The following is a 13,700-nucleotide window of genomic DNA, read 5'->3' as shown; positions in this document are numbered from 1 at the left end:
CGCTGCCCAAACTGCAGCTGCAAGCAGAGGCAATATAATACAGATGCTGTCAGCAGTCCCACAGTTAACCAAGCCTGCCTTTTACTAAACAGTGTTTTATTTAACAAAAATCTGTAAGAAAGAAAACAATCCTGTAATTTTCACATTTAAGGAAAAAACTTCATTATTTAATATTATTTTGCTAGATATCAGAAAGGCTTTACTGTATTAAAAAAAGTTAAGCTCTTATCCTCTGCCTCTCAACCTGTTGGCAGGGACTCCAGAAACTTCCTGTGAATAGAATCAGGAGTCAAGAATGTATTTTTGGAGATCACTCTGTCACTTTCAATTGAGTAACACATAGGAAAAATATACCCCAAATACCTTAACTTCTTTTCATTCATGCTATTCTCCACTGAAATTCCATTCCTGTCATAGCTGTTTTAGACAGCCCATGCCTCTCTGCTTTTCTACTACATTTCAGAATGGAGTTTTGCTCAAAAGCAATGGGTAACAGGAAAATTCTTTACCTTGTTTTCTTCAAAGAAAAGGAAATTAAGGGGGACTCAGGAGATGCACAAGCAGTTCCCATCCTCATCACAGATTTCCTCTACAACCCTGTGCAAGAAATTTAATCTCTCCATACCTCAGCTATCCATCTCCGAAATACCAGTTCTTTTTTCTCTTTTACTTGTCAGAAAAAAAAATGTCTGACATCTATATAGATGCAGAGGTAAGCACAGAAGCGTATCAGTATTTAGGAAATGCTAGTGTATGCATACCAGTCACATAACATAACCCAGGAGGATTTGGGCTTTTGTCACATTTTTTGCCAAACTAAGGACTACCCCTATAATTTCTGGAAACTATTTTATATATATATATAAAATATATATATATATATATATATACACACACACACACACATACTTGGTCTACTATTGAATGTGGAGGTTGGTGGCTCTGCATGTGGCAGGGGGCTTGGAAATTCATGATCCTTGAGATCCCTTCCAACCCTGGCCATTCTGTGATTCTGTAAAACTTGTAAAGAACTAAATAAAAATTAGCACCATTTAACTTCAATCCAAATTTAACATATTTTGTATTGAATATGTAAATATTTCTCAGCTTTACTGTTGTACAAATTGATCCAAAATAAATTAATCAATAATTTGAGATGCCCAAGTAAAAATTTGTAATTTGTTTTAATTGATACAGAATTTAAAAACATTTAAACTGAAATACCTCAGTAGAAATTTTGTAAAGAAATCTAATATAGAAAGGTTTTTTTTTTTTATTTCTAACATTTGAGGAATGGGTGGAAAGACTTCACGTTAGCTGTAATCAAAATTCATTCAACATAACCTGTCTCAGTTGATATGAATATACTTTCTATAATATATTCACATTTACACTTGAGTAACAAAAACTCAAAGAAAGACTGCAACATGCAAGTATGGCTCAGCCTGTTTTCCCTGAGAAACACTACTACAGACCAGGAAATCAGCACGAAGTGAAAATTCACCCTTTTCACTCCATATAATTTTTCTTTTAAAATCAAAGTACTCCAATGTATAAATGGAAACAGATCAAACATTGGAAAATTCAAGTAGAAAATTAACTTCGGAAAAACAGAAATTCTACCATACAGCGTAATGTTTTTAGAAAACAGTCCTTTTAAATTCTATCCCCCAGTGTGATGGTGATCTGAACCAAATTCCCTCAAAGAGTTGTTAGCTATGAGAAGTGCTACCCATAATAGCAACTTAGCATATATTAGCCATTTCACTCCAGAGTCCTGATTCAGTTTAGCAGTTTTTATCTTCAAGCACAAAATCTATGCATTCAGCTACTACGTTCACTTACAAACTTCTTACCAAGTAAAGAAGTTCACCAGTCAATCAGATTTCCTTCCCAGGAAGTTTGGTGGTATCTTTTTGACACATCTCAGGTTGCTCCTACTAGTTTTAGGAGAAAGCTTCAGGCTTTCTTACTTATATCATTCTGTTCTGGGCTAAGTAACATCTGAACTTATTTTTATTTAACAATTATCTTAAATATTTTATTATTATTATTATATATTATATATTATTATTACATATTTTATTCCAACACTCCTAGACTTCGCTAGAACTCAGTATTTCCCAGTGTATGCAATGAATATAAAAAAAAGTTTTGAAGGACAGGAATCCTGAAATTGCCAAAAAACCAACAGTGAGTGGGAAGAGCAGCAATATATTCCAACAGGTAGACTAGCCAAAGCAATCAGAGGAAGCAGTACTGGAGTCACACACATGCCTCAAACAAGATATAAGCTGTGCTTATCCACAAATGTCAATGCTATCAACAAGAAAACGTCTTACCTGAAATTTCTGCTAGTCCACAAATTTAAAAATACAAGGTATTTCAAATAAGTGTTTTCTTTCACCAGGCAAGTCAGTAAAACAGAAAAACTCACCACTTCAAAGCATTCTCATAGAATTGTCAGTCATGACCTCTTTAACCCACTGCTTTGTACAATTTTTATATTACTAGTGTGAAGCAGTTTTATCATCTCAAAACAGTTCCATTTGAAGTTATTAATAACCAGCAGTTTTTAAAACACAGGAAAATTTGTTTCTTACATCACTGCAAAGGTCACTGCTCTCTACTCAGCTAGAGACCCCAATTGAACACTTCTTCCAATATAATCACTCAATATGATCATATTCTTATAGAAATAAATCTTTTCAGAGAATTAGCATTGTTATACTGAATTATATGCTCCATATTGGGGTATGCACAAAGGCCTACAGGTATTAATAATTAAATAACAAGTGAAGAATTTTCCTCAAGACAATGCACTTCTCCAACATTACATTAAGTAAATATATTTTAATAGGAAAAGAATACACCCTGGAATGATTTATGTTCTTCTACGGATGAGTATATATAAATGGTACGCTGACACTAACTATAAATTCTATAACCTTTTAAGGGGGAAAGTAAAGTTGTCACAAGATTATCATAATCATGGAGCAGATCCTCCTGGAAGCTACATTTAGGCACATGCAAGACAAGGAGGCACTCAGAGATGGGCAGCACAGCTTCACTAAGCGATACTTCAAGACAACTGAAAATGTTACAAGGAAAAGCTCAGCTGCTGGTTAGTATAAAATTAGGAACATCACTGTGAAATATTGCTGTGTTTACTTACTGCATAATATAATTATATATGGCAGAGTCACCAACAGCGTCTTTAAACACAGGAAACGCAACACTATCAAAATGATAATTGTTCACAGAAGCTTTTCAGAAAGACTTGAACCTTATTATAATTTCTTAAATGGATAAGGATTTGAAAATGCTTATCAGCAGCTACTTTTATCTATCCATTTCAATTGATTAAAACTTAATTGAAAGCTTCCAGAAGCCCTTGCTGAAGTTCAAAGGTTGGAGATTTCTAGCTTTCATCAGTTTTACTCAGCTAAAGTAGCTGAACAATTTATTCCTATTAAATCAGAATTTAGTTCTTCATCGATTTTAGTTTTTCATTGATTTTCTTCTCTATACCACTACTCCCTTTTCTCATACCCTTCTGATCATCCATTGCTTTTCTCTCCTTTTTCTACCCTTCCCTCATTTTGTTTCTTTCCCACCTACTTTCATAAACCTTCCATTCCCTTTTCAACCCCCCCATTCATAAGCCTTTAAAAGCCATGAGAAAGGAAAGATGCTCAAGAAGCAGCCAAAAGTAAATTAAGTCAAAACTAATACCAACAACGCAGCACTTCTTAGTGTTTATATGGTTGTAGAATCAAATCAAGCTCATGCTCAGTGTTTAAATCAAGAACGTCCATTTCCGCTTCCTAATAAGATCTCCTTCTATCCACCCCAAGCTGCACATAGCTTACATCACCCTTATAATAAAAGCATTATCTCAATCTTGGTAGCAACATAAAAGCTCAGTTCCCTTGCACCTGACATATCATTTCAGATTACACATAGACTGCGTGGAATAAAAAGCATTTTAGCGCAGATAGTTTGCATGTATAAACCACAATAAAACCTGGCAACTCTTTTGGATAATAAACAGTGACCAAACTGCTTTCTGACATTGCCTGCTTAACTGGGGATCACTTTCCTTTTCCACTGCTCACTAAAACACTCTTCAGAACATTTTGCAATCCACTCTATTGGTTCCTATACTATCTGCAGGAAGCAAAAAGCAAACCACCTACCCCAATAAGAGCAGCAGCACAACATTTGAAAGAGCCCAAACTAAGCTACAGGACATACCACAATGGCTTATTTGCAGAGACAGAACAATCTTGCCATTAAATAGCAGTGTGAAGGAACAGAAAAGTGTACAAATAATACCAAAATTGAGAACAGCAGATTACTTTCCATTGATGAATTTGATTGTAAAAAATAGAAATGTAGAATGCATACACTGCTCATATATTTAACCTGATCTACTACACATAAGAAGTTCTTTCAGATTTTCAAATGATGCTGGAAATAAAGCCTACTACGTTACGTACAGACATCAGCGAGATCATCGAAAGCGTAGAACTATTGAGAGCTCTACAGTCCCTTGCACACAATCATTCATCCAAAATTAACTCTCAGTTTTCCTGACGAACAACTATCTGAGCACAGCAAGAGAGTAAGGGCCCTTGCATTTCTCCTTTAGATTCTCAGTTCTTAAAGTACTCTCCAAATGTCAACACAGAAGCCAGTAAGTCACTTAAGGGTTTGATGCTGCTTATTTCAGTACAGGTATGGAATAACCTGTTTTACAAGTAAACTGTGAAGTCACAGATCCCTCTTCACAGTTGTATCAAATCACAGAGTCCCAAAAATTTCTGGGAGAAAAAAAAAAATCAAGTCTCTTTCCCAGCTACAAAGTTAACTCTCTGACCATGGAGAATTTATGGCACAATTCCCAGACAGCACGAAGAACTGCTTACCGTAATCTCAAAGAGAAAATGTCAGAAATTGCTGTTAGAAATACCAGAGACATGAGCATTCAAACATTCAGAAATATGGAGTATAAAAAATGTATTCTGCAAGAGTTAAGAAGAAAACTAAGTCTCATAACATCAAAAAGCCATTTTTGAAACATACACAGAGTATGGACTGATTCACAGAAAATTCTTTTAACTTCAAGCACTCAAAAAAGCTTTGGAAAACACGTATATTTGAAATCCTGAGAACATTAAGAAAAGGGTTGTTGTCAAAGGGGCGTGGTTTTGTGTTTCTCCCCCTCCCCCCCCATGTTCAAGCTTCCCTAGGGAACTATTTTATCCTCTCATTCCCAGTACTGCTCTTTGGAAGTTAACCAGTTACGATCCACTGCCTGAGCCCTACTTTTGTTCTTGCTGAAGATATTCCTGCCCACACCAATTTGCAAACCTAAACTGTTTCTGCAAACAGTGGCAGGAATATTTTTCTTCCAAGTGCAAAGCTGAGATGAAAACTCCAGATTATAAAGTAGATATTTTGCATACTAGTGTAAGAAAATTACTTTGTCCAATAGCCACAACCTTCAGATCACAAAGTACTTTATAGATCAAAACCTTCACAAGATTTACATCTTTAGGTGTAACCTTTAGTCTCAGTTTCTCATTCTGTTGATGCACACTGGAGCAGGTGCAGAGAAATTCAAAGGCAGCAGTGACCAACCCTATGACTTTTAGGTTTTTCAGATCATGCTAACCCAAGAAGAACAAACTGAAATGCTCACTACCAGCAACACACTTGACATTTTTAAAGAGAGCATCTGCTGCATTATATGCAGTCATGTGAGTATCAAAACATTTTTGTCCTCTTATTTAAATACTGATAATCCATCTTGTATGTTAGCATTATTATGAGTATTTCTTGATAAACCTTCAGTACTCAAACTAAACAGCAAATCCATTTTAGCAGAAAAACTTGGAAATAAAGGACAGTCATAAATTACGCTTAGAAGTTTTGTGTGCTTTTGCGTTGTTGTTTGTTTTATCTGCTGAAAGCCTTAGATAATTTTTCTTCATAATCTTTATTAACTCCACTATGGAAGAGTTTTTAAGATATAGAATTCTGCTGGAACTGAGCACAGCTAACTAAAATATTACAAGATTTACAGAAGACTGTAACACCAGGTTTTTGGTTTTGTTTTTTTTTGTTGTTGTTGTTGTTTTTGTTTTTTGCCAGAAAATTAAAAAAAAAAAAAAACATTTCATTTGAGAAGTAGTAATTCTTATACAGGTCTTGTACAATTGTATAAGACTTATACAAGTCTTATACAATTCTTATACAGCTATTTTCATTCAGAAGCCTTAAGGATTAGTCTGAAAATCAGCATTAGTTTTCAACTTCCAAAGGGAAGTTTTAAAAGACATTCATTGAAGATATATGGCAGAAGGAAAAAAAAAAAAAAAAAAAAAAAAAAATCAAACTCCATCTACTACACACCTCAGAGCTTTACTCTGCATTAAGGTATTTCAGTTGTCTGATCCGCCCCCATAGCTTTTACTTGCTTATATGGCCAAAGATCATTACGTTTAAACCACTTTAAAAGCTGTCCAGCTCCACGCTTATTCTGACATCACAGAAACACAGAATGCTTGGGTTGGAAGGGACCCCAAAGATCAGCAAGCTCCAGCCCCTCCTGCCACAAGCAGAGCCACCGATCTCCAGATCTGGTACTAGACCAAGGTGCCCAAGGCCCCATTCAACCTGGTTTTGAACACCTCCAGAGATAGGGCATCTGGGCAGCCTGTTCCAGCACCTCACCACTCTCATAGTAAAGAACTTTCCCCTGACATCCAAACAATCTAAACCTTCCCTCCATGGGCTTAAAATCATTCCCCCTTGTCCTATCAGTATCTACCCAAGTAAAAACATGAAGCACTAAGCCTTACCCTCTTGTGTAACACCCATCCAAGGATGGAAAAATGCAATAGGAACAAAAGATGAACATACTTTCACACTTTTCAGGCAAGATCAGCATACAAACCTGCCTATTTTCTGACATGCATGCTCTCTATTAATGCCTCAAAACCTTTTTCTCAACACTGCTTAAACATATATACTGAGTTCAGCTGTGAGGACATTTATTTTTTTTTTTCTTCACATTCAGTAGCTTGTTGAAGAAAAGACTGAATTGAAAAAGTTACAAAATGTTTGTTTTTTAAAAAGGCACACTTACACTGAACTGAAATGCATGACAACTTCAGTGACCCACAGGTCAGGAAAACATCTCTTTATTGAGGCTGTGTCTCTAGCTCAAGGTCCAGCTGCTGCATGCAAGTAGGCATGATGTGCTCCTATTTTATTAAATATGAGATAGAACTACACAACAGCTGCAATATCTATGCATTCTGAAACAAGACCCAACACCTCAATTTTTGAAAATCTTCTCAGACATCACGAAGGAACTAGTTCAACTACTTTCACAGCATTTCTCAGTGGGCTAGATAAATGTATTAATTTTCTCATACATGTGTTGACCTTTCTTAGGAGTTTTATGCACTTGTCACTGTTGATATGCTACATTTTGTGGACAGGCTAACTGCCACACCAGATCTGGTTACCAGTCCATACTGCCTGCACAATATTGAAACAAGAAAAGCATGCATCCAGTGCATCAGGACAGGGCACGCCTGACTTGGCCAGATGGTTTCTTTCTCAAAAGGTGCTGGGATCTGAGGCTGTTTTGGCATGCGGAGCCCAACCATGCCACCTCCTGGTTATGGATGGCCACTCTATTCCACACATTAGACAGGTATATCAAATGCTTGGTAAGTTAACTGTTAACTTCTTTTTTTATTCAGCTACCCAGCTATTCCACCTTTCTTAGCATTACCAGCTGCTAATATAATTAATTTCTAAGCTTTAAATAGCATCTATTTTAAGGCACAAAGGAAGAAAAATGGACAATACAGCAGGTGCCTCTGAGGAGATATAAATAAGGAAATAAGTTTGCTAAAAGAATTCTCACAGCAAATAAAGCCACTCTTCTACAAGCAAAACATTCATACTGCCAAAAAAAAGCAACGTAGGACGTAGAGCTGATGAGGATATTGCTATCCAGATAAGCCTCAGCAAATGCATTTGACCTTCTCTAAAACAGCTGGTACTACGTTCTGCTACTCACACTGAACTGTGCCTTAAGCAGCTGTGCTGATTTAAATAGTGCCATTTCAAGGGAGAAGCACTCCTTTTCACACAAGGACAGCAGAATCTAGCCTTTAGTTATTGCATTTGTATTGTTCCTTCTATGGAAAAGAATTTACTGTGTTTCAAAGGACGTGTTTTCTAAGATCATAGATCAAATGGTTCTAACTGCTTCAGATCTCTGAAAGGAAGAGATTTTTTTTATTTTTTTTTTTTAAATTACATCTCCACCCCCCATCCACCCCTTAAGAAAGCCCAGATTTTGTGACTAACAACTGCAGGTCAATAAAAACATGGAGAGGTTACTTTATTATACTCAGCCTAACATTTTATGTTATTTTGTTCTCCCCAAATCCAGCTATCCCCTGCTATTCAGATGTAAGACATTCCACAAGGAAAAAGCACTTAAGATTATGAAGACACACCAGGCAGTCATATCACAGTAAAATAACTATTCATGTTTTCAAAAAAGAAAACAACACTGCAAGACTGGAACACCTTCATTTCTGAAGTCAGCAGTACATTCTGGTGATGGAGTATCCTTTTTCATTATTCCATACATATTAGCTGCATCAGTCAACATATCACATAAGGACTGCAAGATAGCCTGCTAATGGCAACAGAAAGATTCCCATTAACTTCAGTCTGCTTTGAATCAAATCTGTGATACCTAGCACATTGCTGCTTTATAGAAATAAGTAGCTGGCATTCATCTGTGGTTTGCACTGATATTATCCTTTTTTATTGAATAAGATCCAAATGATAGCTGTATAAGCTTCTATAAGCTAAGTATAAGCTTCTAATGAAACTCACATTCCTAAAATACAAACTCTAAACATTTCTAAGCGCATTTCCCAAATCAACCTTCCAGCTATTCACACTATTTCAAAGGACAGCAAAGTAAATGATGATTAATACAAACTATTATGTGAACACAGATTTCTTCTCACCTAATGACATCAGAAAAAAATAAAATAAACAGAAAATTGCCTGCTCACAGATTAATATTAATGTATGAGTTTACATTAGCATTTTACATTAGCCTTGTTTTAATCCAAAGACTTGTTTAGACAGTAAACCAATAAATTTGTAAATATTTTTTCACAAGTAGTTTGCTATGGAAAGCTGAATAAAAAGTATCAGAGGGCTGACTTCAGAAGGTCAAAGGTTTCATCAACAGCATGTCACATCTTGGATGCCAGATATCAGCTTCATTTCCTACACTGCAAAGACAAGTTAGCTCACATGAAGTGTCCTTACTCCTGCCCCTAGGTTTTTAACAGGAATGTGCAGTTATGAATAAAATCTGCCCTCCTACATAAAAAGCAAATGCATCTCCAGGAGTCCAAAACATTCAAAGTTCAACATAAGCCAAAAATATTAGTTGAACATAAGACAAAATGAGTTTCCATTACATCAGCAGTTTTCAAACCAGCTAGAACAATTTTTGCAGGCTAAATAAAAGGCAGTACTAATGTCAGTTGAGTATTAGGGCTAAGTAATGATATACCTTTTGAATAGTTATGCTTGTCCTACAAAGAGCTTTATGACACTGAGCTCTATGAATTTAATTGACATGACTAGAGGATTAACAAATTTATGCTACGCCACATTTTATTATCTAGGGACTTAAGATTAAAGTTAAAGGCTTGACTCTTTGCCTTCAGAATGCCAACTGTAAACCTGAGGTCAGTTGTACTGTCACCACACAGAGAAATTAGCTACCTCATTACCCAAGTAATGCTGATATTTCCATAGGGAGAGACACTCTTACTTCGGCCAGCTCTTTCCAATAAGGCTTTTTCCTTTATGTCTGCATTACAAAGCAGAGCTGGCTTTAATATTATGCAAGATATTTCAAAGCCAGAAATACAAGAGTAGGACTTCTTTATCCCAAGGCACACATAGACAATTAAACAGATACTTTGTCTTATTAAAGAAATAAAAATACAAAACAGAAGCCTTTAACTACCACGAAGTCACTCTGTAGGATCTAGATTTCTCTGGTACCCATATCTTCACAGCTCAAGTCATACACTTGCTTTACATACGTAATAGTAATAATAATAATCAAACACATGCAAAAATAATATTTATCAGTCACTTGCTAGGGACTACAAGAGGACACAGCACCAGAACAGCAAGTATCTAAATTCTGGCTGGAGACTGAGATTGTACTATAACAATTTCTGCACAAAAGGTATTACTGAAAATACCCTGTCAAAGTACCCTGTACTCTGACATCTCTCATCTGGACAAATATTACCTGATCCAATGTAGGGAACCATCTCATTACCAGAAGCAGCACAATCTCACCTAAGAAAATAACCATCTGTAACCAGTTTACAATAACATACTTAAAACTACCCATGAAACAAGTGTGATTCTTCCATCTCTTTCAGGCAGGAACATACAACAACCTGCTTCACAAAACTGTACAGATAATACAGAAAAACCCACTAGAGATTTACCTATTCTTTAGATTTGCATCTAACAGTTCCCATTAAAAGATGTCTTTCAGTTTTACTGCTGGCTAGATTATTCTATCAATATAAACGCTCAATGCCTTTTGCAAAAGTTCAAATAAACTAATGCAAACTGAGGTAAATGATCACCATCCATTCACACTTCACAAGTTCTCCTAATAAAAAACTTATAAATGGCTTTTCCATTTCTAATGATGAAGTAATCAAACAGGAGCTATTTCCTATATAAAAAAGGTAATGACCCAGGGGCGAATAAAGTATCTTCTCATTAAGGCATTAACTTAGTCATTAAGAAACTGGGGTCATTTTCATCCACCATGGGCTGCCTCCGATTTTTAGACAAGTTGTGTTTATAACTTCACAATCTTTATGTTAGGAGAACCAATATCCCTTCTCATGGTTCTTTATATTGTCTGATAGGTACATAAATTTACTGCCACAGAAAACATTTTTTCGTGTGCTTTATCATACATATACAATGAAGGCTCTAGTAAATGTCTAAAATAAACATCTGTACACCCTTCATGGGTTACGAGTAAACATCCACTGACTCACATACGCACCCAACAAAAGTCTACCAGCATGATACAGACTTACATATTAACAATGCCTGTAATTTATTTTTAAATTAAGCATAGCAAAACACAAAACAAAGCAAACAAAATAATACAGGGAAAGAAAGAGTTGGCTCTTTACAAAGAAAACCAGTGTCATATGTTGAAATCATACTTCTGGAATGCCTGTGTGCCCTTCAGTGGCTTTACACAACAGCAGGCAGCCTCCCTATCTAGATTCTAACAGCTGACACGAAAAGTCACGGCACTTTCGAGTCAAAGCAAAAGTTAGAGGCTCTCAACTCTGAAAGCCAAAGCTACACTTGCATATTTTACACAAAATCTAATGACAATCAGAACAGCTTAGAATATCACAAAAGCAACGCTTGGCTGTGATTGCAATGTATGCAGCTACTTGTGTATTGGTTCTCAAAGAACAGAAATCCAGAGTCATCAGATCATTGCCAACATATCCTAGAAATAAAGCATTACAGAGGTGGTTGTACCAGTTTTCTTCTGGCATCTGAAACAAATTCTGCCAGTTCTACACATTTCCCTCCTATTTATAACCCAGCAGCATCCAGTGCCTTCATTCTCGGTTCTTCAACTACTTACACACTTACTTCAGTGAAACTGTTTGAATGACAGTCTCCAAAACAAATCTCTAGAAAGCTTGACAGATGGTGTTACGAAGGGTAAAGCCAGGTATCTGGTGTGAATCTGACATTAGCATTCTCTACAGTTTCCACAGACAACTCACCTTCATCTTATAAAAATTCACATATACTTAGGCCTCGCTATATAAAGAGGGGAAAAAAGAAAACTAATCATTTACTCAATCTCAGTTGTCCTACATACATTTTCCACCTAGATCTGACTCCTAAAAATACCCACTGTTTTTTTTTTTGGTTGGTTGGTTGGGTTTTTTTTGTTTTGTTTTGTTTTTTGTTGTTGTTTTGTTTGTTTGTTTTTTGTTTTTGTTTTTTGTTTTTTAAGTTTACCCTGCGCACTTTCAGCAATGCTTTGTGCCTTTCCTGCCTCTCATGCAGACACTCAGCAGATAACTCCCCCCTCTGGGAAAAGATCAAACTGCAAGGTGCGAGAAATGCACCCCTATGAGAAATACAAATACATTCTATTTTTGTTAGAAAGAACAACCTCATAACAAGCAGTGCAGCTGCCTCTTCTGCAGTGAGATAGCTATAACAGAAATGTATAGAATGTGTCTTTATTCACCCTGAATTTCCAACTGACCAAGCAGGAGCGCTATGACAAAACCTGGACTCAGTACATTTGCTCCCAATCAATAAAGCAGGTATTTAAGGAAGACAATATAAAGGGCTGCTGACATAGGGAAAGATGCTTACTGCTAACATAATGAGTTTTAAATAGTTATGATTGCCCCTAAGACATAATAGAACTTCAGAAATTATTCACTTCCCTGAGTAAGGGCAATTTGAACTGGCAACTTCCTCACAGGCCCATCCATACACTTTTTTGCCTTGGTCTCACTTACCAACTCCATAGCTTGCCCTGATTCATGCTTCAATCTTCACTACTTTTTTTCTAAATGTAATGGAAGTTTTTACAGTGAGTGTCACACACCTCACAGGAAACTGGGAAGTGTTGCAAGCACCTTAGGGGATGACACTTCTATGCATGCTGAAGTGCTGCACCACAGGGCCGACAGTCAGTAACCACATAAATTATAAATCACAAACTTTCTGAAGATCCTCCAAACCAGTTTGACTAAAGTGAAGAGCACAGAATTCAGAATTAAGCATAATGCAAAACGTTACAGGTAGCATATTCCGGATCTCTACAGAAACCAAAGTGGAAATCATTGTGTCCTGGATGGAACAGTGTCATGAAACCAATAATTCATAAGCAGCCAATGCCCACCACAGAGAAGCAGAGTGAAACAGCGCTCTGCTAGCGCTGTAACACCATTACAGTACGCACCTTACTGCTTGAGTACAAGAGGCGAGCTGCAATGAGTTACAGGAGATCCGAGCGTTCCTGTACGGCGCGCACAGCCCCGCGAGGTGGCCCCGAACGACGCTGTGCGGGGCTGTGGCGCACGGTCCGAGCGCTGCGCCGGCGACCTGCGCGCACCACGCGCACCCCGGCACCCACGGCCACGCGCGGCCCCCGCGCCGGCTCCGAGCCGGCGGCTGCCGGGCAAGGTGCCTGGGAACGAGGAGAGAGACGCACGGTGGCGGGCGGGAACGGAGCCTTACCGTCGGCCAGAAGGCGCATGGCGTGCACAAAGGAGGGATCCAGGCTGTCCTTCTCGGCCATCAGCTCGGGCAGGTACTTCTCCTGCTCCATCGCCTCGGGGCCGCGCCGCCTGGGCAAGCCGGGGCGGGCTGCGCGGCCGCCGGCTGCCTCCTTAGCGCCCGCCCCGCCCGGCGCCCCACGGCTCGCAGCTGTCGCCCGGCCCGGCCTCCCCTGCCCGGGGGGCGCTCCCCGCCCCGGCACCGCCTCCGCCGTCCCCCGGCCGCGCAGGGGGGCGGGGGCTGGGGAGTGCGCGGCT

General features: G+C 38.1%; 1 protein-coding gene across 1 annotated transcript in view; it reads right to left on the bottom strand.

Annotated features, from left to right (window-relative positions):
- Positions 1–13,495, bottom strand: part of KHDRBS2 (KH RNA binding domain containing, signal transduction associated 2) — a gene marked incomplete at both ends in the record, with an annotated part of 305,525 nt that extends 292,030 nt beyond the window's left edge. Inside the window, one exon of the mRNA XM_079532881.1 lies at positions 13,405–13,495. Coding sequence (XP_079389007.1) covers positions 13,405–13,495 — 91 coding nt within the window. The remainder of the gene's footprint in view (positions 1–13,404) is intronic.
- Between the last annotated feature and the right edge of the window lie 205 nt (positions 13,496–13,700).

Source organism: Tetrao urogallus (genome assembly GCF_951394365.1).
Source record: "Tetrao urogallus genome assembly, chromosome: 2".
Classification (NCBI taxonomy): Eukaryota; Metazoa; Chordata; class Aves; order Galliformes; family Phasianidae; genus Tetrao; species Tetrao urogallus.
The sequence above is the reverse complement of the archived record's forward strand: the minus strand, read 5'-3'. Positions and strand labels throughout refer to the sequence as shown.